General features: G+C 41.5%; 3 protein-coding genes across 3 annotated transcripts in view; 2 read left to right on the top strand and 1 right to left on the bottom strand.

The window, feature by feature from the left end:
- The window catches only part of ttc6 (tetratricopeptide repeat domain 6), a 28,781-nt gene extending 23,914 nt beyond the window's left edge, over positions 1–4,867 (top strand). Inside the window, exons 29-31 of the mRNA XM_046307797.1 lie at positions 1,872–2,045; positions 2,267–2,492; positions 4,546–4,867. Coding sequence (XP_046163753.1) covers positions 1,872–2,045; positions 2,267–2,492; positions 4,546–4,679 — 534 coding nt within the window. The 3' untranslated portion in view covers positions 4,680–4,867. The remainder of the gene's footprint in view (positions 1–1,871; positions 2,046–2,266; positions 2,493–4,545) is intronic.
- Positions 4,868–13,231: 8,364 nt separating this feature from the next.
- LOC124001960 (somatostatin receptor type 1-like) lies at positions 13,232–14,664 on the top strand. The gene has a single exon (XM_046309141.1). It carries the CDS (start codon positions 13,378–13,380, stop codon positions 14,482–14,484), a length of 1,107 nt encoding a protein of 368 aa, XP_046165097.1. The 5' UTR covers positions 13,232–13,377; the 3' UTR covers positions 14,485–14,664.
- Positions 14,665–15,395: 731 nt separating this feature from the next.
- On the bottom strand, positions 15,396–17,586 carry clec14a (C-type lectin domain containing 14A). The gene has a single exon (XM_046309140.1). It carries the CDS (start codon positions 17,134–17,136, stop codon positions 15,877–15,879), a length of 1,260 nt encoding a protein of 419 aa, XP_046165096.1. The 5' UTR covers positions 17,137–17,586; the 3' UTR covers positions 15,396–15,876.
- Positions 17,587–22,793: the final 5,207 nt, after the last annotated feature.

Genomic DNA, 22,793 nt, shown 5'->3' with positions numbered 1-22,793 from the left:
GCGTTTCAGCAAATTACTTGGACATTATGTATTATAGCTATGTGGTTGGTGTTTTGTTTCCGGTCAATCAGGAGATAGAATGCAGGTTGTTGGAGTAAGACTGCTAGTGTTGCTGTATTCAGTGTTTCATCCCTTATAGCAGGATTTCCCAAACTCAGGCCTGGGGCCCTTACTGGACGCATGTTTTGTTTTTTGCCATTGCACTACGCAGCTGATTATAATAATCCAAGCTTGATGATGCCTTGGTTATGCCTTATAATAATAACTTGGAGATGTTGGGTCGTTGCTTATATACAGTTGAAGTTTACATACACCTTAGCCAAATACATTTAAACTCAGTTTTTCACAATTCCTGACATTTAATCCTAGAAAAGTTCCCTGTCTTAGGTCAGTTAGCATCACCACTTTATTTTAAGAATGTGAAATGTCAGAATAATAGTAGAGAGATTTATTTCACCTTTTCTTTCATCACATTCCCAGTGGGTCAGCAGTTTACATACACTCAATTAGTGTTTGGTAGCATTGCCTTTAAATTGTTGAACTTGGGTCAAACGTTTCTGGTAGCGTTCCACAAGCTTCCCACAATAAGTTTGGTGAATTTTGGCCCATTCCTCCTGACAGAGCTGGTGTAACTGAGTCAGGTTTGTAGGCCTCCTTGCTCGCATATGCTTTTTCAGTTCCTTAAGCCATTTTGCCACAATTTTGGAAGTATGCTTGGGGTCGTTGTCCATTTGGGAGACCCATTTGCGACCAAGCTTTAACTTCCTGACTGATGTCTTGAGATTTTGCTTCAATATATCCACATTATTTTCCTGGCTCAAGATGCCGTCTATTTTGTGAAGTACACCAGTCCCTCCTGCAGCAAAACATCCCCACAACATGATGCTGCCAACCTTGTGCTTCACGGTTGGTATGGTGTTCTTCGGCTTGCAAGCATCCCCCTTTTTCCTCAAACATAACGATGGTCATTATGGCCAAACAGTTCTATTTTTGTTTCATCAGACCAGAGGACATTTTTCCAAAAAGTACGATCTTGTGCAGTTGTAAACCGTAGTCTGGCTTTTTTATGGTGGTTTTGGAGCAGTGGCTTCTTCCTTGCTGAGCGGCCTTTCCGGTTATGTCGATATAGGACTCGTTTTACTGTGGATATAGATACTTTTGTACCTGTTTCCTCCAGCATCTTCACAAGGTCCTTTGCTGTTGTTCTGGGATTGATTTACACTTTTTGCACCAAAGTACATTCATCTCTAGGAGACAGAACGTGTCTCCTTCCTGAGCGGTATGATGGCTGCGTGGTCCCATGGTGTTTATACTTGCATACTATTGTTTGTATAGATGAACGTGGTACCATCAGGCGTTTGGAAATTGCTCCCAAGGATGAACCAGACTTGTGGAGGTCTACAATTGTTTTTCTGCGGTCTTGGCTGATTTATTTGGATTTTCCCATGATGTCAAGCAAAGAGGCACTGAGTTTGCAGGTGGGCCTTGAAATACATCCACAGGTAAACTCCAATTGACTCAAATGATGTCAATTAGCCTATCAGAAGCCATGACATCATGTTCTGGAATTTTCCAAGCTGTTTAAAGGCATAGTCACCTTAGGTGTATGTAAACTTCTGACCCACTGGAATTGTGATACAGTGAATTTATAAGTGAAATAATCTGTCTGTAAACAATTGTTGGAAAAATTACTTGTCATGCACAAAGTAGATGTCCTAACTGACTTGCCAAAACTATAGTTTGTTAACAAAAAATGTGTGGAGTGGTTGAAAAAATAGTTTTAATGACTCCAACCTAAGTGTATGTAAACTTCCGACTTTAATTGTATTCACTGTGTTATTAACTGTGACCCTGGTCTGGCCTTTCTGTAGCACCATCCTGTGTCAGATCAGCTGCTGACTAACCGAGGGGTGATCAACCAGTTCATGGGGGACAAAGCCAATGCCATGAAAGACTACCAGAGAGCCATCTCACTCAACCCCAAGTATGCCCTGGCCTTCTTCAATGCTGCTAACCTCTACTTCTACAACAGGCAGTTTGAACAGGTAACATATTTCACTCTAATGGATTTTATTCTGATGTACTGTCATTTTCAAGTGTAAAACCTAGTTCACATCCACGGAGCGGTGAACTGTTTTACACTTAAGGGTCTTTCACATCCTATAGGATGGGTCTCACTGTATGCATACACTCTCGTCACTCTTCTCCTTCCTGTGTGCTCCTGCGTGACGGTGGTTTTGTGTGCTCCTGGCTGATGATCCTCCAGGCCTGTGAGCACTACAGCCAAGCATTTGAGCTGGACCCTGAGGATGAGTCTGCGGTGCTGAACCGGGCCATCACCAGGGCTCTGCTGAGGAAGGTTCCAGAGGCCCTCCAGGACTTCTCTGAGGCCCTGAGACTCAACCCTTATTCCTCACACGTGTTCTTCAACCGAGCCAATCTCTACAGCTCCCTGCGCCAGTACAGGAATGCAGAGAAGGACCTCAGTCAAGGTGAGCAGTGAGCAGCAATCGACAGCCTTTTACCACTCGTTCTTTTGTTCCCGGAGGGCTGCCCTTGTGTGTGTCTCAATGTGTTTCCTGCTGGATAGAGTTTCTCAGTCCAATGTGTGCTAGGTATTGTACAGAGACTTGTAACACGTTCCGAGGTCAGATGGTTGAATCTTACTGTTGTGTCATTTTGTTGTTGTATTAAGCACTTAATTAATGTCTTTAAATCAGTCTGTCTCGAGGATATTTGATTGAGTGCATTGTGTTGTAGGCTATGTGGTAATGAATCAAACCTACAACCATTGCAGGCTCCAGACAACTGAGCCAATACGTTTTTTTCTGAATTGAGTTGATTCCCAGATAAGATTCAGTAACTGTGGACAACGATAGGGTTTTCATTTACCCTGGGTGATGAACGTGTGACCCGGCAGGGGGCTAGGACAGCATCACTGTTGTTCTGTCAGCGGTAGTGCGGAGCCATTAACCGAAATGTCGGGTTCTTTTTTTTTATACAGCGAATTGACCGATGTCATTTCAGTTATTTGAATTCAATTTAGTTCGCTTTTTTTCTGTGAGCATGATGTGCAGTTTCTGTAGAGATAAATCAGATCCAGCCTAAACTGTGTGATGTTGTAGTTTCCAACAGGCCAATATTATACATAGTTTAGCACAGAAAACATAGTAATTAACTACAATTACCATAATACATTGCGCGGCCACTTCAACATGTCTGGTCTGTGCGGAGAAGACACCGAGACTGAGAGAAGAGAGAACTCGTGATCGAGAGGGTAGAGAAAGCAGTTACTTTGCGAGTCTAAAAATACATGATCTAAGTGATTGATAGTTGGTATTCGGCAATCATAAAAGTATCCCTTATTTACTTTGAAGAACTACTAAAATTGTGTTTCTGTTAGACAACACCTCTATATGACATGATGACTTGGAGTTAAATGAAGTCCTCAAATAAAACAACTATTTTATTAATGTAATGTGCATAAATGTAGTAATGGGCAGTCACTACCATCAAGGTACTTTTATTCATTGTATTCTGTGGTGTTACATCATTCAACCCACATAATGCATCGTGCGTTTAATGTCTAAAAAAATGTTATGTCTACTTTTTTAAATTTTATAATCGAACCGAAACCGAACCGACCTCAAAAAGCACGAATCACTCAGCACTAGTCAGCAGAGCTGTTATGTTTTACACACTGCTGATGGGACTCTTTCTGGTACCATTATTACACACTTGTATTGTATATAGGACAACACTGTCATGTCTGGTGTTACAAACTGTAAAGTCAATTTTAGGCGCAGGCTAGCCTACCATCTTACCTCTGTACAGACAAGGCATATTCTCTCCTCTCTAACTCACTCACTCTCTCACAATATGCACCACCGTCTCTGAAGACTAGTCTACAGATTTACGTCCCTCTGCTTCCGTTACTCCGAGAGACAGGCAAAGACATGGTCTGAAAACCTTCTCTCTTTTTTGTTTTGGGTGTCAAAATAACTAGCCAATAATTGGAAATGAAAACACCCAATTAAACAGAGCAAAGGACAGCGGCACAGTGCAGTGACACCCCTCACTGGCAGACAGACAACACCAAGACCAAGAAGAAGGCCACTTGTTTTTCATGAGACAAGAGGCAGCTTGAGTTTCCATGGTGATGATACAAACCTATAATAATAGATTTTCAGCAGGACAGAATGAGCATGAGGATTCATCCAACAAATGGAATCACTGTGGGTGTTGATGGAACCAACTCTGTCGTGCTTAGGATTTAGAGAAAATCAGTTCAGTTTCACTGATTCAATGAATGAATGTTTGTTTTTTTAGGTGTTGTAGCAGACTTGAATGTATTGTTAAAAGAGTAATTGCATGGAACTGAATCAAATCTTAATTTGATTAGTTGTTTTAGCTGAGTCCAAGACCGTCCGATTCATAAAGTGTACGTGGAGAAGGAATGTGTCATGACGAGAAATACTATCGCTAGCTATAAATAGACACCCTCAAACTTTCTGGTCTTGGTCTTAAAGTGTATGTATTCCCTAGCTCTTCTCCTCCAGCCCAACGATGCCCTGGTCTACAAGCTCCGTGCTGATGTCAGAGGCCACCTGGGCTTGACTGACCAAGCGATGCAGGACTATAGAACCGCAGTGGAACTCCAAGAGGCACTGGAGGGCTGAGATGAGCCAACCCCATATTAGCGATACTATACCATCTGTTTCCTTATGATGCCACTCAACATGGCATATTATGGTTGACTGAGGAAATGTATGCTGTTCATCAAAGTGTGTACTTTGTGATATATTGGGCATCAGAATCTTCAATATTTGTTATATTTGTTGTTATATGTTTAATAAAACTTCCATGACATTCACATGAGTGTTTTATGAGTAGTCTTTAATGTGCAATCCTGTCTTAAAGGGCCAATGCAGACATTTTTATCTCAATATCAAATTGTTTCTAGATAACAATTAAATAGATTGAACAGGATCTTTGGCACATTGAAATTTGTAACATATTGTATGAATTGGAATTTGACTTATTTAAAAAAAATAATAATAATCAGGACGTAACATATCATATGCAATTGATGAAGTTCTACACAATTGTGCACAATTTTCAGGGACCTGTTTTGGCTCGTGAGCACTACTACTGACTGAAATGATATAAAACCGTTAAAAAGCATCTTTAAGTACCTTACTGGGATTGTTGTCCCCCACAATGAAATGGGGGAAGGGGGTTGGACCACTATGGATCTGTCTCCATCTGTTTGTATGTCTGTTAGTACCTTTGTCACACACAATCCGGGTTACGGCACCAGTGAAACTGACCACCAGTGAAACCGACATCAGTTTGCAGCTCACGGTATATCTTGCTCCACTGTTCCTGTCCCCATACCGTGCTCCAACCAGTGATCCTCTTCTCGCAAACACACGTGAACGTCCTCTTTGACAACGTACCAACTGTTTGAGCTATGCAGAAGGTACCAATTGGATTGCTCCATCAGCAACATTTCAAGCAGGCTGTGAAGTGAGCTTATGGGCACATTCTTTGAAACTCTCCTTGTTAATGGTCTATTAACTTATACTGGTGATGTCGCCAGGCAGGCCAAAACTCCACCCATGCAAAACACCCTGAAAAGGCGGTCTTTTCAAACAGCTTTTACACCAAAAGGGTATTATCAAAATGTTCACAATTTCACAGTGTGGAAATACAGTATATATAAAACACAGGAAAATCACGTTTTTTGAGGTTGTTTGAATTGCTTTGTGCCAAGTTCAGTATCTCCCTTCATGAATTCCCCTGGGAGGTTATTAACTGCTTGCAGTGCCAGTGATTGAATCAGAGAGAGACTATTTTGTCTCAGCATACACAGTATCCCAACAAACAAACAAACACAGAGGTAGTATTTCCTTGGCTTTGGAGCTCTTTCCCAGTTAAGGACCTGGGTTATTTCTTGCCCATCCAAATCAGCTGAGTCAGTCTCCATAAAACAGGAGCTATATAGAGAGAGGAAAGAGGAGGCCTGTGGAGTATAAAAAACACCTGCCAAATGAACTGGCGTGCCTCCAGGGGAGGGAGGGATGGAGGGTTTGGGGGGTTGGGTTGGGAGGAGAGGGAGAGAGAGAGAGAAGTAATGAAGGAGAGAGGAGTAAATGAAGGAGAGAGGAGTAATGAAGGAGAGATGAGTAATAAAGGAGAGAGGAGTAATAAAGGAGAGATGAGTAATGAAGGAGAGATGAGTAATGAAGGAGAGATGAGTAATGAAGGAGAGATGAGTAATGAAGGAGAGATGAGTAATGAAGGAGAGAGGAGTAATGAAGGAGAGAGGAGTAATGAAGGAGAGAGGAGTAATTAAGGAGAGAGGAGTAATTAAGGAGAGAGGAGTAATTAAGGAGAGATGAGTAATGAAGGAGAGATGAGTAATGAAGGAGAGAGGAGTAATGAAGGAGAGAGGAGTAATTAAGGAGAGGAGTAATAAAGGAGAGAGGAGTAATAAAGGAGAGGAGTAATAAAGGAGAGAGGAGTAATTAAGGAGAGAGGAGTAATTAAGGAGAGAGGAGTAATAAAGGAGAGGAGTAATTATGGAGAGAGGAGTAATTAAGGAGAGAGGAGTAATAAAGGAGAGGAGTAATTATGGAGAGAGGAGTAATTAAGGAGAGAGGAGTAATAAAGGAGAGGAGTAATTAGGGAGAGAGGAGTAATTAAGGAGAGAGGAGTAATAAAAGAGAGGAGTAATAAAGGAGAGATGAGTAATAAAGGAGAGAGGAGTAATAAAGTGGAGAGGAGTAATAAAGGAGAGGAGTAATTAGGGAGAGAGGAGTAATGAAGGAGAGAGGAGTAATGAAGGAGAGAGGAGTAATGAAGGAGGAGGAGTAATGAAGGAGAGGAGTAATTAAGGAGAGAGGAGTAATGAAAGAGAGGAGTAATTAAGGAGAGAGGAGTAATTAAGGAGAGAGGAGTAATGAAGGAGAGATGAGTAATGAAGGAGAGGAGTAAAAGAGAGGAGTAATAAAGGAGAGGAGTAATAAAGGAGAGAGGAGTAATGAAGGAGAGATGAGTAATAAAGGAGAGAGGAGTAAAAGAGAGGAGTAATAAAGGAGATGAGTAATAAAGGAGAGGAGTAATAAAGGAGAGAGGAGTAATAAAGGAGAGAGGAGTAATAAAGGAGAGAGGAGTAATTAGGGAGAGAGGAGTAATTAAGGAGAGAGGAGTAATGAAGGAGAGATGAGTAATAAAGGAGAGAGGAGTAATAAAGGAGAGGAGTAATAAAGGAGAGAGGAGTAATAAAGGAGAGGAGTAATTAGGGAGAGAGGAGTAATGAAGGAGAGAGGAGTAAAATAGAGGAGTAATAAAGGAGAGGAGTAATTAGGGAGAGAGGAGTAATTAAGGAGAGAGGAGTAATGAAGGAGAAATGAGTAATGAAGGAGAGGAGTAATTAAGGAGAGAGGAGTAATGAAGGATAGATGAGTAATGAAGGAGAGGAGTAATTAAGGAGAGAGGAGTAATGAAGGAGAGAGGAGTAATGAAGGAGAGATGAGTAATGAAGGAGAGAGGAGTAATGAAGGAGAGATGAGTAATGAAGGAGAGATGAGTAATGAAGGAGAGAGGAGTAATGAAGGAGAGAGGAGTAATGAAGGAGAGAGGAGTAATGAAGTTGAGGAGTAATTAAGGAGAGAGGAGTAATAAAGGAGAGATGAGTAATTAAGGAGAGAGGAGTAATGAAGGAGAGATTAGTAATGAAGGAGAGAGGAGTAATGAAGGAGAGATGAGTAATGAAGGAGAGATGAGTAATGAAGGAGAGGAGTAATGAAGGAGAGATGAGTAAATGAAGGAGAGAGGAGTAATTAAGGAGAGAGGAGTAATGAAGGAGAGATGAGTAATGAAGGAGAGGAGTAAAAGAGAGGAGTAATAAAGGAGAGAGGAGTAATGAAGGAGAGATGAGTAATAAAGGAGAGAGGAGTAAAAGAGAGGAGTAATAAAGGAGAGGAGTAATGAAGGAGAGATGAGTAATAAAGGAGAGAGGAGTAATAAAAGAGAGGAGTAATAAAGGAGATGAGTAATAAAGGAGAGGAGTAATAAAGGAGAGAGGAGTAATAAAGGAGAGGAGTAATTAGGGAAAGAGGAGTAATTAAGGAGAGAGGAGTAATGAAGGAGAGATGAGTAATGAAGGAGAGATGAGTAATGAAGGAGAGGAGTAATGAAGGAGAGATTAGTAATGAAGGAGAGAGGAGTAATGAAGGAGAGAGGAGTAAAAGAGAGGAGTAATGAAGGAGAGAGGAGTAATGAAGGAGGAGTAATGAAGGAGGAGTAATGAAGGAGGAGTAATGAAGGAGAGAGGAGTAATGAAGGAGAGAGGAGTAATTAAGGAGAGAGGAGTAATAAGGGAGAGAGAGAGGAGTAATAAAGGAGAGAGGAGTAATAAAGGAGAGGAGTAATGAAGGAGAGATGAGTAATGAAGGAGAGATGAGTAATGAAGGAGAGGAGTAAATGAAGGAGAGATGAGTAAATGAAGGAGAGATTAGTAATGAAGGAGAGAGGAGTAATGAAGGAGAGAGGAGTAAAAGAGAGGAGTAATGAAGGAGAGAGGAGTAATGAAGGAGGAGTAATGAAGGAGAGAGGAGTAATTAAGGAGAGAGGAGTAATAAGGGAGAGAGAGAGGAGTAATGAAGGAGAGAGGAGTAATTAAGGAGAGAGGAGTAATGAAGGAGAGAGGAGTAATTAAGGAGAGAGGCGTAATAAGGGAGAGAGGAGTAATGAAGGAGAGAGGAGTAATGAAGGAGAGAGGAGTAATTAAGGAGAGAGGAGTAATAAGGGAGAGAGAGAGGAGTAATGAAGGAGAGAGGAGTAATGAAGGAGAGAGGAGTAATGAAGTTGAGGAGTAATTAAGGAGAGAGGAGTAATAAAGGAGAGATGAGTAATGAAGGAGAGGAGTAATTAAGGAGAGAGGAGTAATGAAGGAGAGATTAGTAATGAAGGAGAGAGGAGTAATGAAGGAGAGATGAGTAATGAAGGAGAGATGAGTAATGAAGGAGAGGAGTAATGAAGGAGAGATGAGTAAATGAAGGAGAGAGGAGTAATTAAGGAGAGAGGAGTAATGAAGGAGAGATGAGTAATGAAGGAGAGGAGTAAAAGAGAGGAGTAATAAAGGAGAGGAGTAATAAAGGAGAGAGGAGTAATGAAGGAGAGATGAGTAATAAAGGAGAGAGGAGTAAAAGAGAGGAGTAATAAAGGAGAGGAGTAATGAAGGAGAGATGAGTAATAAAGGAGAGAGGAGTAATAAAAGAGAGGAGTAATAAAGGAGATGAGTAATAAAGGAGAGGAGTAATAAAGGAGAGAGGAGTAATAAAGGAGAGGAGTAATTAGGGAAAGAGGAGTAATTAAGGAGAGAGGAGTAATGAAGGAGAGAGAGTAATGAAGGAGGAGAGAGAGTAATGAAGGAGAGAGGAGTAATGAAGGAGAGAGGATAAAAGAGGAGTAAAAGGAGTAATGAAGGAGGAGTAATGAAGGAGGAGTAATGAAGGAGGAGTAATGAAGGAGAGAGGAGTAATGAAGGAGAGAGGAGTAATTAAGGAGAGAGGAGTAATAAGAGAGAGGAGAGAAAGAGAGGAGTAATAAAGGAGAGAGGAGTAATAAAGGAGAGGAGTAATGAAGGAGAGATGAGTAATGAAGGAGAGATGAGTAATGAAGGAGAGGAGTAAATGAAGGAGAGATGAGTAAATGAAGGAGAGATTAGTAATGAAGGAGAGAGGAGTAATGAAGGAGAGAGGAGTAATGAAGGAGAGAGGAGTAATGAAGGAGGAGTAATGAAGGAGGAGTAATGAAGGAGAGAGGAACAGGGTAATGAAGGAGAGAGGAGTAATTAAAAGGAGAGAACAGGAGTAATAAGGGAGAGGAGAGAGGTGTGGGAAGACTAATGAAGGAGAGAGCAGGAACGTAATTAAGGAGAGAGGAGTAATGAAGGAGAGAGGAGACCAGTAATTAAGGACAAGACATGACAATAAATGACAAACATGACGTAATAAGGGAGAATGAAGGAGTAATGAAGGAGAGAGGAGTAATTAAGGAGAGAGGAGTAATGAAGGAGAGAGGAGTAATGAAGGAGAGAGGAGTAATGAAGGAGAGAGGAGTAATGAAGGAGAGATGAGTAATGAAGGAGAGAGGAGTAATTAAGGAGAGAGGAGTAATGAAGGAGAGAGGAGTAATGAAGGAGAGATGAGTAATGAAGGAGAGAGGAGTAATTAAGGAGAGAGGAGTAATGAAGGAGAGAGGAGTAATGAAGGAGAGAGGAGTAATGAAGGAGAGATAAGTAATGAAGGAGAGAGGAGTAATTAAGGAGAGAGGAGTATGAACACAACCATCTGTTCCACTTACACACTGAGACGGTGTACTGAGACGGGTGCGTAATGGCCTGTTGGATTTCAAGGGCAATCATGCAGTCATTCTCTGAAAACAATGCATGCAAAAATGATATTGCTGACTCAACTGAATGGATTGTGTTTCTGAAAGAGGAGAATCTTTTGTTTTCCAATCCAACATTGTTTGTTGCATTCTAATGGAACATGTTTCTTTCACTTCCATCTTGAGCTCTTACAATTTCACAATTAATTAAAATAATGTCTTGAGCTGAGGAAATCTAAACCTTGTTAGTTATTGCTCATAAAAACGCTGCATGTTTTGTACAAGTTACTCTGTTTACTGCCCACTGGGCACTGACGGCAGTTCAACGTCTAGTTTTGATTTACACAGAACAAAAATATACATGTAAAGTGTTGGTTTTGTCACACAACACAATTCCCACAGATGTCTCAAGTTTTGAAGGAGCGTGCACTTGGCATGCTGACTCCAGGAATGTCCATCAGAGCTGTTGCCAGATAATTGAATGTTACTTTCTTTGCCATTCTCTTCCAACGTTGTTTTATAGAATTTAGCAGTACTTCCAACCGGCCTCACAACTGCAGACCACGTGTATGGCGTTGTGTGGGTGAGCGGTTTGCTGATGTCATCGTCGTGAACAGAGTGCCCCATGGTGACGGTGGGGTTATGGTATGGGCAGGCATAAACTACGGAAAAGAGAACACTATCGTATTTTATCGATGGCAATTTGAATGCACAGAGATACCGTGACAAGATCCTGAGGCCCATTGTTGTGCTGTTCATCCGCTGCTATCACCTCATATGTCAGCATGATAATGGCCTATTTATTGCCTTAATTTACCTCATTTGCACTCACTGTGTATAGCCTTTTTGTTTTCTTTTGTTCTACTGTATTACTGACTGTATGTTTGTTTTTCTCCATGTGTAACTCTGTTGTTGTATGTGTCGAACTGTTTTGCTTTATCTTGGCCAGATCGCAGTTGTAAATGAGAACTTGTTCTCAACTTGCCTACCTGGTTAAATAAAGGTTAAATAAAAAAATACATACTAAAATGCACGGCCCCATTTTACAATGATCTGTACCCAATTCCTGGAAGCTGAAAACGTCTCAGTTCTTCCATGGTCTGCATACTCACCAGACATGCCATCCATTGAGAATTTTTGGGATGTGTACGGACACTGCGTTCCAGTTCCCGCCAATATCCAGCAACTTCGCACAGCCATTGAAGAGGGGTGGGACAACATTCCACAGGCCACAATCAACACCCGGATCAACTCTTCATGAAGGATGTATCGCGCTGCATGGGACACATTGTGGTCACACCAGATACTGACTAGTTTTCTGATCCACGCCCCTGTTACCAACAGACGCATATCTGTATTCCCAGTCATGTGAAATCCATAGATTAGAGCCTAATGCATTTATTTCAATTGATTGATTTCCTTCTGTGAACTGTAACTTAGTTAAATCTTTGAAATGGTTTCATGTTGCGTTTATATTTTTGTTCAATATACATTTGGCTGCGTTATCAACTAACATGAATTCAACAACCATTAGAAACATGTCATTGGATTTAAATTAAAAGTTGGGTGAAAAATGCCACCAGTGGGTGGCATCTAATGTCTCTTGGACATTTGGTCAGTTGTGCAAGATTAAACATCAAGCTGTCACATTAGAGCCAGCAACTGCTCCATTATCCAACTTTGTCAGCACGGATATTGCATTTTGGATTTCCTAATGAAACTCTATTTACTTACTTAGATTTTCAGTGATTCTCTAATCTGTTTGTGTACCAGAGGGTCTGTGATCTGAGTATGACGCACTTTGATGGATTTTCTTCATTCATCATAAATGAATGATATGACCTTCACCTGTGATGTGGATATTCTTTGTGATTTGGTCATCTGTAATAATTCAGTTACAGTTGGGATGACAGCCCACCCATTTCAAAAGGAAGACTTTATCTTTATCGTCTGTAGACTACACTTGCCAGGTCTTCTTTTTGATTCTAATTTTTAGATGAAAATCCCAAAGAAGATGACACATCGCTTTTGTTAAATATCACAATATACAGTGCCTTCAGAAAGTATTCATACCCCTTGACTTATTCCACATTTTGTGGTGTTAAAGCCTGAGCTAAAAAATGTATTAAAGCGATTTTTTTCTCACCCATCTACACACAATGCTCCATAAGGACACATTATAAAGACCTTCGGCAGCGATTACAGCTGTGAATCTGTCTGGGTAAGTCTCTAAGAGCTTTCCACACCTGGATTGTGCAACATTTGCCCATTATTCTTTTCAAAATTATTTTCAAAAGGGGTTGAATACTTATTGACTCTAGACATTTCAGCTTTTCATTTTTTATTAATTTCTAAAAACATACATGCAATTCCACTTTGACCCCCCCAAAAAAAAACCAACAACATTTAATTCATTTTAAATTCAGGTTATAACACAATGTGAAAAAAAGTCAAGGGGTGTGAATACTTTCTGAAGGCACTGTATGTCAGTCCACAATTTATGCAATTGTATTAGTCTCATAAATGTTCAGTAGTGCTGAGTGTGTGTTTGATTCAATTGTGAAATTGCTGATACGACGAAAACAACCTGGGGAACATTTAACTATTGTGCATCGTCATCAAAAGACACAAGACTGCAGCAATTTACCAATCAATCAGTTGAAATAGAATGTGGGTGTTATGACGCTAGATAACAGATTCCTATTCTAGGTTATAGTGGTTTATATCGATTAGGAACTAGGCTATGACCCCAACACAACGTCATTTTACAACGTCTGACGTTGCGTTCTCTGAAATGACTAGATCATCGGTAGCTATCCATGGTCCTGAAACAACGCACCGTCTGCGCGCCACAGCACAGAGCAACTCCCGTGAGGAGATGGGTTCCCTGGACAGTCGCACTGATTGAAATGTATTATTTAACAGAAGACATAGGCCTAATTTTTTTGAGGATTCTTCTGGAAAAACACAGTCAAAATGCTCCCCAACAGCTCTTTCAGGAATCTAACCCCGGAGGACGGTTTTTTCCTAATGAACAACTCGTCTGGGAACGAAACGTACAGCGAGTCTCAAGGCAGCGCAATCCTCATCTCCTTCATTTACTCGGTTGTCTGTTTGGTCGGACTGTGCGGGAACTCTATGGTTATCTATGTCATTTTCAGATATGCCAAAATGAAAACTGCAACAAATATCTACATTCTGAATCTGGCCATAGCGGACGAGTTACTTATGCTGAGTGTCCCCTTCCTGGTGACATCTTCACTCCTTCACCACTGGCCATTCGGCTCCCTTCTCTGCCGCCTTGTTCTAAGTGTTGATGCTATTAATATGTTTACCAGTATTTACTGCTTAACTGTACTTAGCATAGACCGATATATCGCGGTTGTGCACCCCATCAAAGCCTCCCGGTACAGGAGACCCACAATAGCTAAAATAGTCAACTTTGGGGTTTGGATGTTTTCTATCCTGGTCATTTTGCCCATTATTATATTTTCCACGACCGTTCCAAACTTGGACGGTTCGGTCGCTTGCAACATTCAGATGCCAAAGCCAGTGAACCAGTGGATGGCTGTGTTTGTGATCTATGCCTTTCTCATGGGCTTTCTGTTCCCAGTCATTGCTATCTGTATGTGTTACATCCTCATCATCGCCAAGATGAGAGTGGTGGCACTGAAGGCAGGTTGGCAGCAGCGTAAGAAGTCGGAGAGAAAGATCACTCTGATGGTGATGATGGTGGTGACCGTGTTTGTCGTCTGTTGGATGCCCTTTCACATTGTACAGCTCGTCAATGTTTTTGTGGAGCACCATAACGCAACACTCATGCAACTCGCAGTGATTCTGGGATACGCAAATAGCTGCGCCAACCCTATACTGTACGGATTTTTATCAGACAATTTCAAACGTTCGTTCCAAAGAATTTTGTGCCTGCGCTGGATGGACAATGCAACGGAAGAACCAATAGATTACTATGCCACGGCTCTGAAAAGTCGTGGTTACAGTGTGGATGAATTTCAACCGGACAATATGGAATGTGATAGCACGTATAGAAATGGAACCTGTACTTCTAGGACAACGACACTGTAGCAGCATATGGACATGATGAAATTAACAAAAATCATAAACGTGACCACTGAGTGTTTCGCTCATTACTAGGCGGTTACTTCGATATGTATTAATGTTGTTTACTTGCAACTATTTGAACGCAATTAAAATGTTAAATAATCCAAATGTCTTATTATTGTTCGTATTATTACAAGGTGGCACTGTGCGTAATAGTCCTCCAATTAGGACAAGTCGCCCACAGAGCTGAAACTGGCACTACTGGAGGCTTCCGGAGTGATATTATTTCCACTGTGTGAGCACATACGAAAAGGTGAGCATAAGCATAAGTGCTGCTTATGATTAATCTATTGCAGATATCTTGGAGAGTAAACCAAGATGTGCAGTTTAAGTTCAGATTCATACTCAGTCTCTATGATGAATTATTAATTGCGCAAATTCAAGTTAAAACAGCATCAGTGATCTTCGCTTTTAAATCTCTCAGGCAGAGAGCAACATGAACACTTGTTCACCTTTAGCAAAACAACTACATCCTGGTCCGGAAAGAGCAGCCCAGCTATCTCTTATCCGCTGTCCTCTTATCTTTGGTACAGATTTACTCAGCTATTTGTAGAAAATAGCCACTGGGCACGGACGTCAGTTCAACGTTTAGTTTTCAATTGGTTGTTGAATGAAACGTGCAATCAACCAAAAATGTCCTCATGTCATTAGATTTGTAATAATACGACACTAAATTCCCTGACATTGATTACTTTTGATCAAATCCAATCAGTTTTCCACGTTGATTCAACGTCATCACTTTGATTTAAACACCCAAAATGTTTTTATGGATACAACGTTGATTCAACCCGTTTTTGCCCAGTGGGTAAACCTGCCCACGGTGTCTGTTTGCTCAGAATTGATTAATCCTTTATTTTCAATGATAATACAATCTATTGCTTTTATAAACAGTTGTTTTATTGACAAGATAGTGTCTTTCTTTTGAAATGAGACTGACCTAGGTTAATGGGCTGAACATTTTACACCATGGGCAGAGGTTATCATCCTTTATATCAGGACTAGAGACTTTCAAAATACTGAAGCATCAAATTCATCTTCATATGTTACACAATGACATATATACAAACCACATATATACAATACAGCAATAAAATAAGTAAATGCAACATAAAGGCCTAGCAAATATTATGAAGAAATGTGAGCCCTCAGCCCATATACAAATCCTCACAATAAAACAATAATATCCAAAGCCTGTACAGTGACCTACTGCGGATTTTTTTAAAAATCCTTTCAATAAAAACATTTTGTTCCAGTGCTTATTGATGTAAGGAAGTGATGAGAGATCTTATACATTGTCAGTTAAAACCTTCCGGTTGTCTGAGTCTTATCTGTGGCCTCCATTCACACTGCTGCTGCTTAAGTTGCCTCCGTCTCATTTGCGTTTTCCAGGGAGTATTTGTCCTTGGAGGACTCCGCCCTCTTCATGGCCATTTTCTCTGCATTTTTCATGGCCAGTTTCTGTGATCGCCTCCTGAGGCAGCACTTAACAATAGATAGCACCACGACTAACAGAACGACCAAGGCCATCACTGCTATCAGCACAGGTATGAAAATGTAGGCTTGGTCTCCACTCTGGTCCGCTATCTCAATGTCGTCTGTAGGGGAAGTTGTAGTGTGTTGGTCCGGCAGAGAGGCGAGAGAAGGCTTCTCCTGAATTGCTGGCTTAGAAGTTGGGGTATAGTCTTGGACCAAATGGTTGTCACTACCTTCAGGAGCAATGGTAGCTGCTGGTAGTTCGTTGCATGCCATTGAGCCCTCATCTTGAAGATTTCCATTTTTATTTGTATCAGAGCATTTACAGAGGAAAGAACCCTCAGTGTTAACACACTGGTCTTTACAGGGCCGATCTCTGCATTCGTCAATGTCCACACAGATTCCAGACCCATCTGTCATATAACCTGCTTTGCATGAAGCACAAATGCCACGTATATCCGATCCATCATCACGTTCCCATGTTAGAGTCGTTGCAGAGCAAGTCAGTTCAAACATTTTCCCAAATCCACAATCCAGATTCAGTTTATTATGATCCTTTGGGTCTGGCCTGAGTAATCGGGCATCTGGTATGTGTGGGGTAAGACACTGCTTCATGATAGGTACCTCTCCATTACGTTGTTTACAAATGAATGGATACTCTGTCTTACAGGTACTGGAAACAAATCCCCAGTTCACAATCTCAGTTCCATTAAACTCACCAGAGAGAAATACACAGTAAATACCCGTGCAGGTTGGTTTGGGCAAATACTTCCACTGATCCAGTTCTGTGTCGCTGCTGTTATCCACCGTCCACTTGAAACCATTCAGAGGTGCGTCATGTTTCACGCATGACCCCTTTCCTTTCATCAAGCCAACCCAGAACTGAAATGTACGTTCTTTGGATAGTGTTTCCGAGATTTCTTTCAAAATCTTTGAGGCTTCCTCCATACTGGCCACTTTAGTTAGGAAACTGCCAGGCTGACAGGCTTCTGAAGCTTTGTCAAAGTTGAGAGGATGATGATGAAGGTAATAGGGTTTAGCAACAGGAACGCACAAACCTACCCCCAAGACACTCCACAGGCATATCCAATAGTACTCCATTCTCCCTGCTTGCACCATCGATCTGACGGTAGTGTTTCTCATTCAGACTGACAATGGTCCTCCTGCTCGCCGCTCCTGTAATGGACTGGCTGACAATGCTCATTTTGCTGCTGCTTTCTTAGCTGCCCCTAATGGGTCCTCCCAAGACAACAAGCACAGGAAGTGTGCTTAGACTTGATACAGCCATCCACTTCCTCTGCAGAGAAGGTGGTGGCACAGCCAAACGTCAGCCATGTAGAATCTAATTACCCATGCATTAAAGTACCCAGTAGCCTAAGATCCAACGCCGGAATGAGTTGTGAGAAAAATACACTAATGTAGTCCAGGTGCCATCAGCCAAACTCCAGTAACTGACATCCTTTGATTCTTTGATCATATTTCCCTGTCAGATCACCAGGCCAGCTTCACTTTTGTTTTTGTCGGAGCTGCAGGAAGTTTTACTTCACAGAAAAGAGAACCAGAGAGGTGCACACATCCAACTGGATAAACAGAACTTGTGAGAGGATATGCCAGCCTGCTGATGAACGGTCCTGGTATCAGGATGTGATGATACAAAGTGGACTTTGTATGATTCATTCCCTCGGGGAATAGACCCCTCGTGTGGTTTGGTCAACCCTGAAACAGGAAACTCAGAATGGTGTAATTAAATAACAACTACACTTTGTGAGTCATTCAGGGGGTACCCCACTTGGGATACACAAATTATTCCATGTTCCCGGAGTGAAGGACTATTATTTAGATTATGCTGCAGAGCTTCATTGTCAGAAATAAGCAGATGCTTCCTGAAGGAAGTGCTAGAGAATGGCAGGAAGAGAGGCTGACTTTGAGGGATTGAGCACAACCCAAATGTGAGAGGGCTGTGTCCACAGTACTACTCAGACAGGAGCAGTCAGAGGGACACAAAGACGGGAGGGGCTGGGGAACCAGAGGAAATTGCATTATTAGTGACAGGAAAAGAAGTCACCCCGAAAGCCATCAGAGAGCGAGAACAATCAAGTGAAGTCACTCTTCCATTTGCCTACTTACTGTAAGAATGTATGGGAACACCACTTAGGTTTTCATCTAATTGTTGTCACCACAAAACGGTTTAATACCTTCAATTTAAGACCAAAAAAAGAAACAACCCAGTCTTGTTCCACAGACTTTATGGTTTCAGTGTGAATTGCAAAGTATTGTGGGTAGAGGATCTGTATCATCATCTGCATCGTATATACTTAACACCCCTTGGAGCGCTGAGAGCAGAGCAATGTGCATCTTATCCTTCTAATAAAGTACTTCAGGGCCTGTATGTATCAAGTACCTTAAGAGTAATGTAAGATTACTGATCTATTACCCCTGTCTCTGTAATCTTATTCATTGTGATCTAAAGGGCAAAACTGATCCTAGATCAGCACTCCTACTCTGAGATGCTTGATACATAGATCCCCAGGACCTCCAGATTGTTAGCTCATTCTGGGTTAACGAATTAGTCAATGATTAACGGCACATAGCCATTCTACTCACTGTGGGAATCAGGATTCCAAATGTCGAAAATTGCATTATACTACAATATTTCTGAATACTCAGTTATTGCCATTTTTAGTGCACACCAATTCATGTAGCAATACAATGAGTGGTTAAATCATCCAGTATCAAAAGTATAGTCAAGAAAACATACAATATGAGCAGATTACTTCAAGGATGCTCCTCACGGTCATCCCACTTTTTGATAGCCCCTCACCCCCCTCTAAGTGATTTAGACTGCTTAGTTTGTTCTTAAACTAAACCTCCCCTTTCAGTTTGCTGTTGTACCTCATCAATGTAAATATACAACAGTTCTGAAAGCACTAACTCTGTTCTATCCTCTTCCCTGTCATCCATTTTCCATTGCACTGATTCCCAATGACATATTACGATATTATAACACAGTGTTTTACACGGTTCCTTTTTCTATTTGAATTACCCATCTGCATGTTCTGGATCCTAAATGAAGTGTTTAGCCCTCATTATGTAACAATAAGTGAAACATTGCTGTGGTGTGCTGGGTGGGTGGTGTGTATTACAGTAGCAACACATTTCATTTACACGGTGGCTGTATGCAACACTCCCACAAACAGTACGGACTGATACAGACGATAGCTTGTGATCTGATGAAATGATCTCTAGTGGCTCTAAGCTACCTGTTGGAAAACTGATATATTGATGCCATTCTTTTGACCGACCATGAGCTTTTAATGTCCATGTCCATCAAAAGCAGCTTTCTTTTCAGAATGAATATGAAGCATTATGTTATCTGCCTAACATATAGCAATGTTTGAATATCATGGCCAACTGAGCCTCTCATTTAAGGTTTTATGGCAAATAGAGTATATTCTTTTCTCCAACACTTGAGTTTATAATAGGACAGTCTAACAGTATGCTGGGTAATTGCAGGGTCTCTCTCTCTCTCTCTCTCTCTCTCTGAATGGAGCTGCAGTGATTACATGAAGATTGATATACTGTGTGGGAGGGTGGGAGGCAGCCCAGTCATGACACATAGAGATGAATCCACACTGAGCCCATAAATACCATGTGGTCCCAAGAACCCTGGAATTTACTCTCAATAAGTCCTTGCAAATATGAAAAATGTTATACCAATAGAGAGAAATAATGTACTCGTTGGTAACATGACATGGTTGGCTGTGTGTGTGTGTGTAAGTTGACAAAGCTGTCTATTAGTACATTTACCAGGTTAAGGACAGTCCAGTTTCTCCTAGATCCAATTCAAAGTGTAACCTGCTAATTGAACAGAACACTGGAGGTTATGCAGCCTCTCAACACATGAATAAAATATGATGACATTTAATGAATCAGTACACAATGATACCTGTGGGTAAACAGATGTGCTAATATTGACGTAGCCCTTTCCTGCAGTCAATTACCAGAAGCGCCCTCTCTGGCCTCATGGGTGGAATGTTATTCATATTTTTCATAAATTCATCATTAATAAAGATGATAAATTAAAAGATCTGGTGTTTCTATGTCAAACAGTTTTGTTGTATTGCAGTCTTCTGTTATGTATATAAAGTGTAATATTGGGATGCAAACTCAAAATGTAATACATTTCATCTCTTATCTGACATGGTACAGGTGTCTTCTCTTTTTAAGCCCAGAACCATGTGTGTGAGGTGCATACTTGGGTCTCAAAGTAGATTTGTTTAAGACGACCAAGAAACAATCTGTGTGACCCTGATTTAGCCCACTGCAGTAAAAGGTTAATGAGGAATGATATTCAGTAGTGACAGCAAGTCAACGCAAATGCTTTCTGACGACACACTTATCTATAGAAGTGTTGTTCACACTTTACTGTAGCTAATTGTTACGTACGCCTCTTGGCGGAGGGAATGCAACACCCTGCTATAACTAAACTCCCCGTGGAGTGAAAAAGGTATGTGATCGTAGGTGGAGGACGACAGAGGCGGAGAAAATGACAGTTTAATTTATTATTCTTAACACGGTATTGTGGGGGAAATGGTCTGGATGGAACCAAAGCAAAGAAAGTAAAAGTGTCCCCACTTCCTACCTTACCTGCCTACCCACTACTTAATATTTTAGTACCTCCTAGTGCCCTAACCAAAATACAGGGGGTGATCTGCCCAGGTCTTACCTAGTGTGCATAGACAGAGTAAATACTACGGGTCATGTTTTCCCAGGCCTCTTGCCTAAACACTTCCACGGTGTGTTCCCCTTCCCCCCGGGAACAAATAAAACAGAATAATTCCTAACTTAAATGAACTATTTTAATAATCAAAAACACGAATCCTATTGGCACACACATACCTCAGGAGTAGCAGCTACAAAATACTTTCAACAAAAACTTTCATGGCCTAACAACCAAGACAGGACGTCACAGACGCTCTCCCCTCCTGATAAAGGAACACTGGCCTTATTCCAGCTGCAGTAGGAGTTCAGAGCTCCAATCATCGATGGGGCCGACCAATCGGCTGCTTGAGGAATACAGGATTCCGTTTCCTGAAATACACACACACATACAAACCCACACCAACACAGAAACTGGGGAACGTAACAATGATTATGTTAGTTGACACAGCTCTACATGACCTGCAACAATAGTTGTTTTTGTTTCAGAAGGCTGTAGAAAGTTTTCCTTGTACTTTACCCTTCATTTTATTCCCATGTATCTAGTACTCAAATCAAATCCAATTTTATTGGTCACATACACATATTTATCAGATGTTATTGTGGGTGTAGCGAAATGCTTGTGTTCCTAGCTCCAACAGTGCAGTAATATCTAACAATACACAAATCTAAAAGTAAAATAATGTAATTAAGAAATATATAAATATTAGATTGAGAAATGTCGGAGTGGCATTGACTAGAATACAGGAGAATAGAATACAGTATATACATATGAGGTGAGTAAAGCAGTATGTAAACATTATTTAAAGTGACTAGTGTTCCATTATTAAAATGGCCAGTCTGATGGCCTTGAGATAGAAGCTGTTTTTCAGTCTCTCGGTCCCAGCCTTGATGCACCTGCACTGATACAGCCCGACAGAATGCTCTCAATTGTGCATTTGTAAAAGTTTGTGAGGGTTTTAGGGGCCAAGCCAAATTTCTCCAGCCTCCTGACGTTGAAGAGCCTTCTTCACCACACTGTCTGTGTGGGTGGACCATTTCAGATCATCAGTGATGTGTATGCCGAGGAACTTGAAGCTTTCCACCTTCTCCACCGCGGTTCCGTCGATGTGGATAGGGGTGTGTTTCCTCTGCTGTTTCCTGAAGACCACGATCAGCTCCTTTGTTTTGTTGACGTTGAGTGAGAAGTTATTTTCCTGGCACCACTCTCCCAGGGCCCTCACCTCCTCCCTGTAGGCTGTCTCGTCATTGTTGGTAATCAGGCATACTACTGTTGTGTCGTCTGCAAACTTGATGATTTAGTTGGATGCGTGCAGTCATGGGTAAACAGGGAGTAAACAGGGAGTACAGGAGGTGGCTGAACACGCACCCTTGTGGGGCACCTGTGTTGAGGATCAGTGAAGTGGAGGTGTTGTTTCCCACCTTCACCACCTAGGGGCAGCTCATCAGGAAGTCCAGGACCCAGTTGCACAGGGTGGGGTTCAGACCCAGGGCACCGAGCTTAATGATGAGCTTGGAGGGTAGTATGGTGTTGAATGCTGAGCTATAGTCAATAAACAGCATTCTTACATAGGTATTCCTCTTGTCCAGATGGAATAGGGCAGTGTGCAGTGCGATGGCAATGGCGTCATCTATGGATCTATTGGGGTGGTAAGCAAATTGAATTGGGTCTAGGGTGTCAGGTAAGGTAGAGGTGATATGATCCTTGACTAGTCTCTCAAAGCACTTCATGATAACAAGTGAGTGCAATGAGGCGATAGCCATTTAGTTCAGTTACCTTTGCTTTCTTGGGTACAGGAACAATGGTGGACATCTTGAAGCAAGTGGGGACAGCAGACTGGGATAGGGAGAGATTGAATATGTCCGTAAACATTCCAGCCAGCTAGTCTGCACATGCTCTGAGTATGTGGCTAGGGATGCCGTCTGGGCAGGCAGCCCTGCGAGGGTTAACACGCTTAAATGTCTTACTCACGTCGGCCATGGAGAAGGAGAGCCCACAGTCCTTGGTAGTGGGCCGCGTCTGTGGCACTGTGTTATTCTCAAAGCGGGTGAAGAAGGTGTTTAACTTGTCCGGAAGCAAG

Source organism: Oncorhynchus gorbuscha, linkage group LG17, assembly GCF_021184085.1.
Source record: "Oncorhynchus gorbuscha isolate QuinsamMale2020 ecotype Even-year linkage group LG17, OgorEven_v1.0, whole genome shotgun sequence".
Classification (NCBI taxonomy): domain Eukaryota; kingdom Metazoa; phylum Chordata; class Actinopteri; order Salmoniformes; family Salmonidae; genus Oncorhynchus; species Oncorhynchus gorbuscha.
The sequence above is the reverse complement of the archived record's forward strand: the minus strand, read 5'-3'. Positions and strand labels throughout refer to the sequence as shown.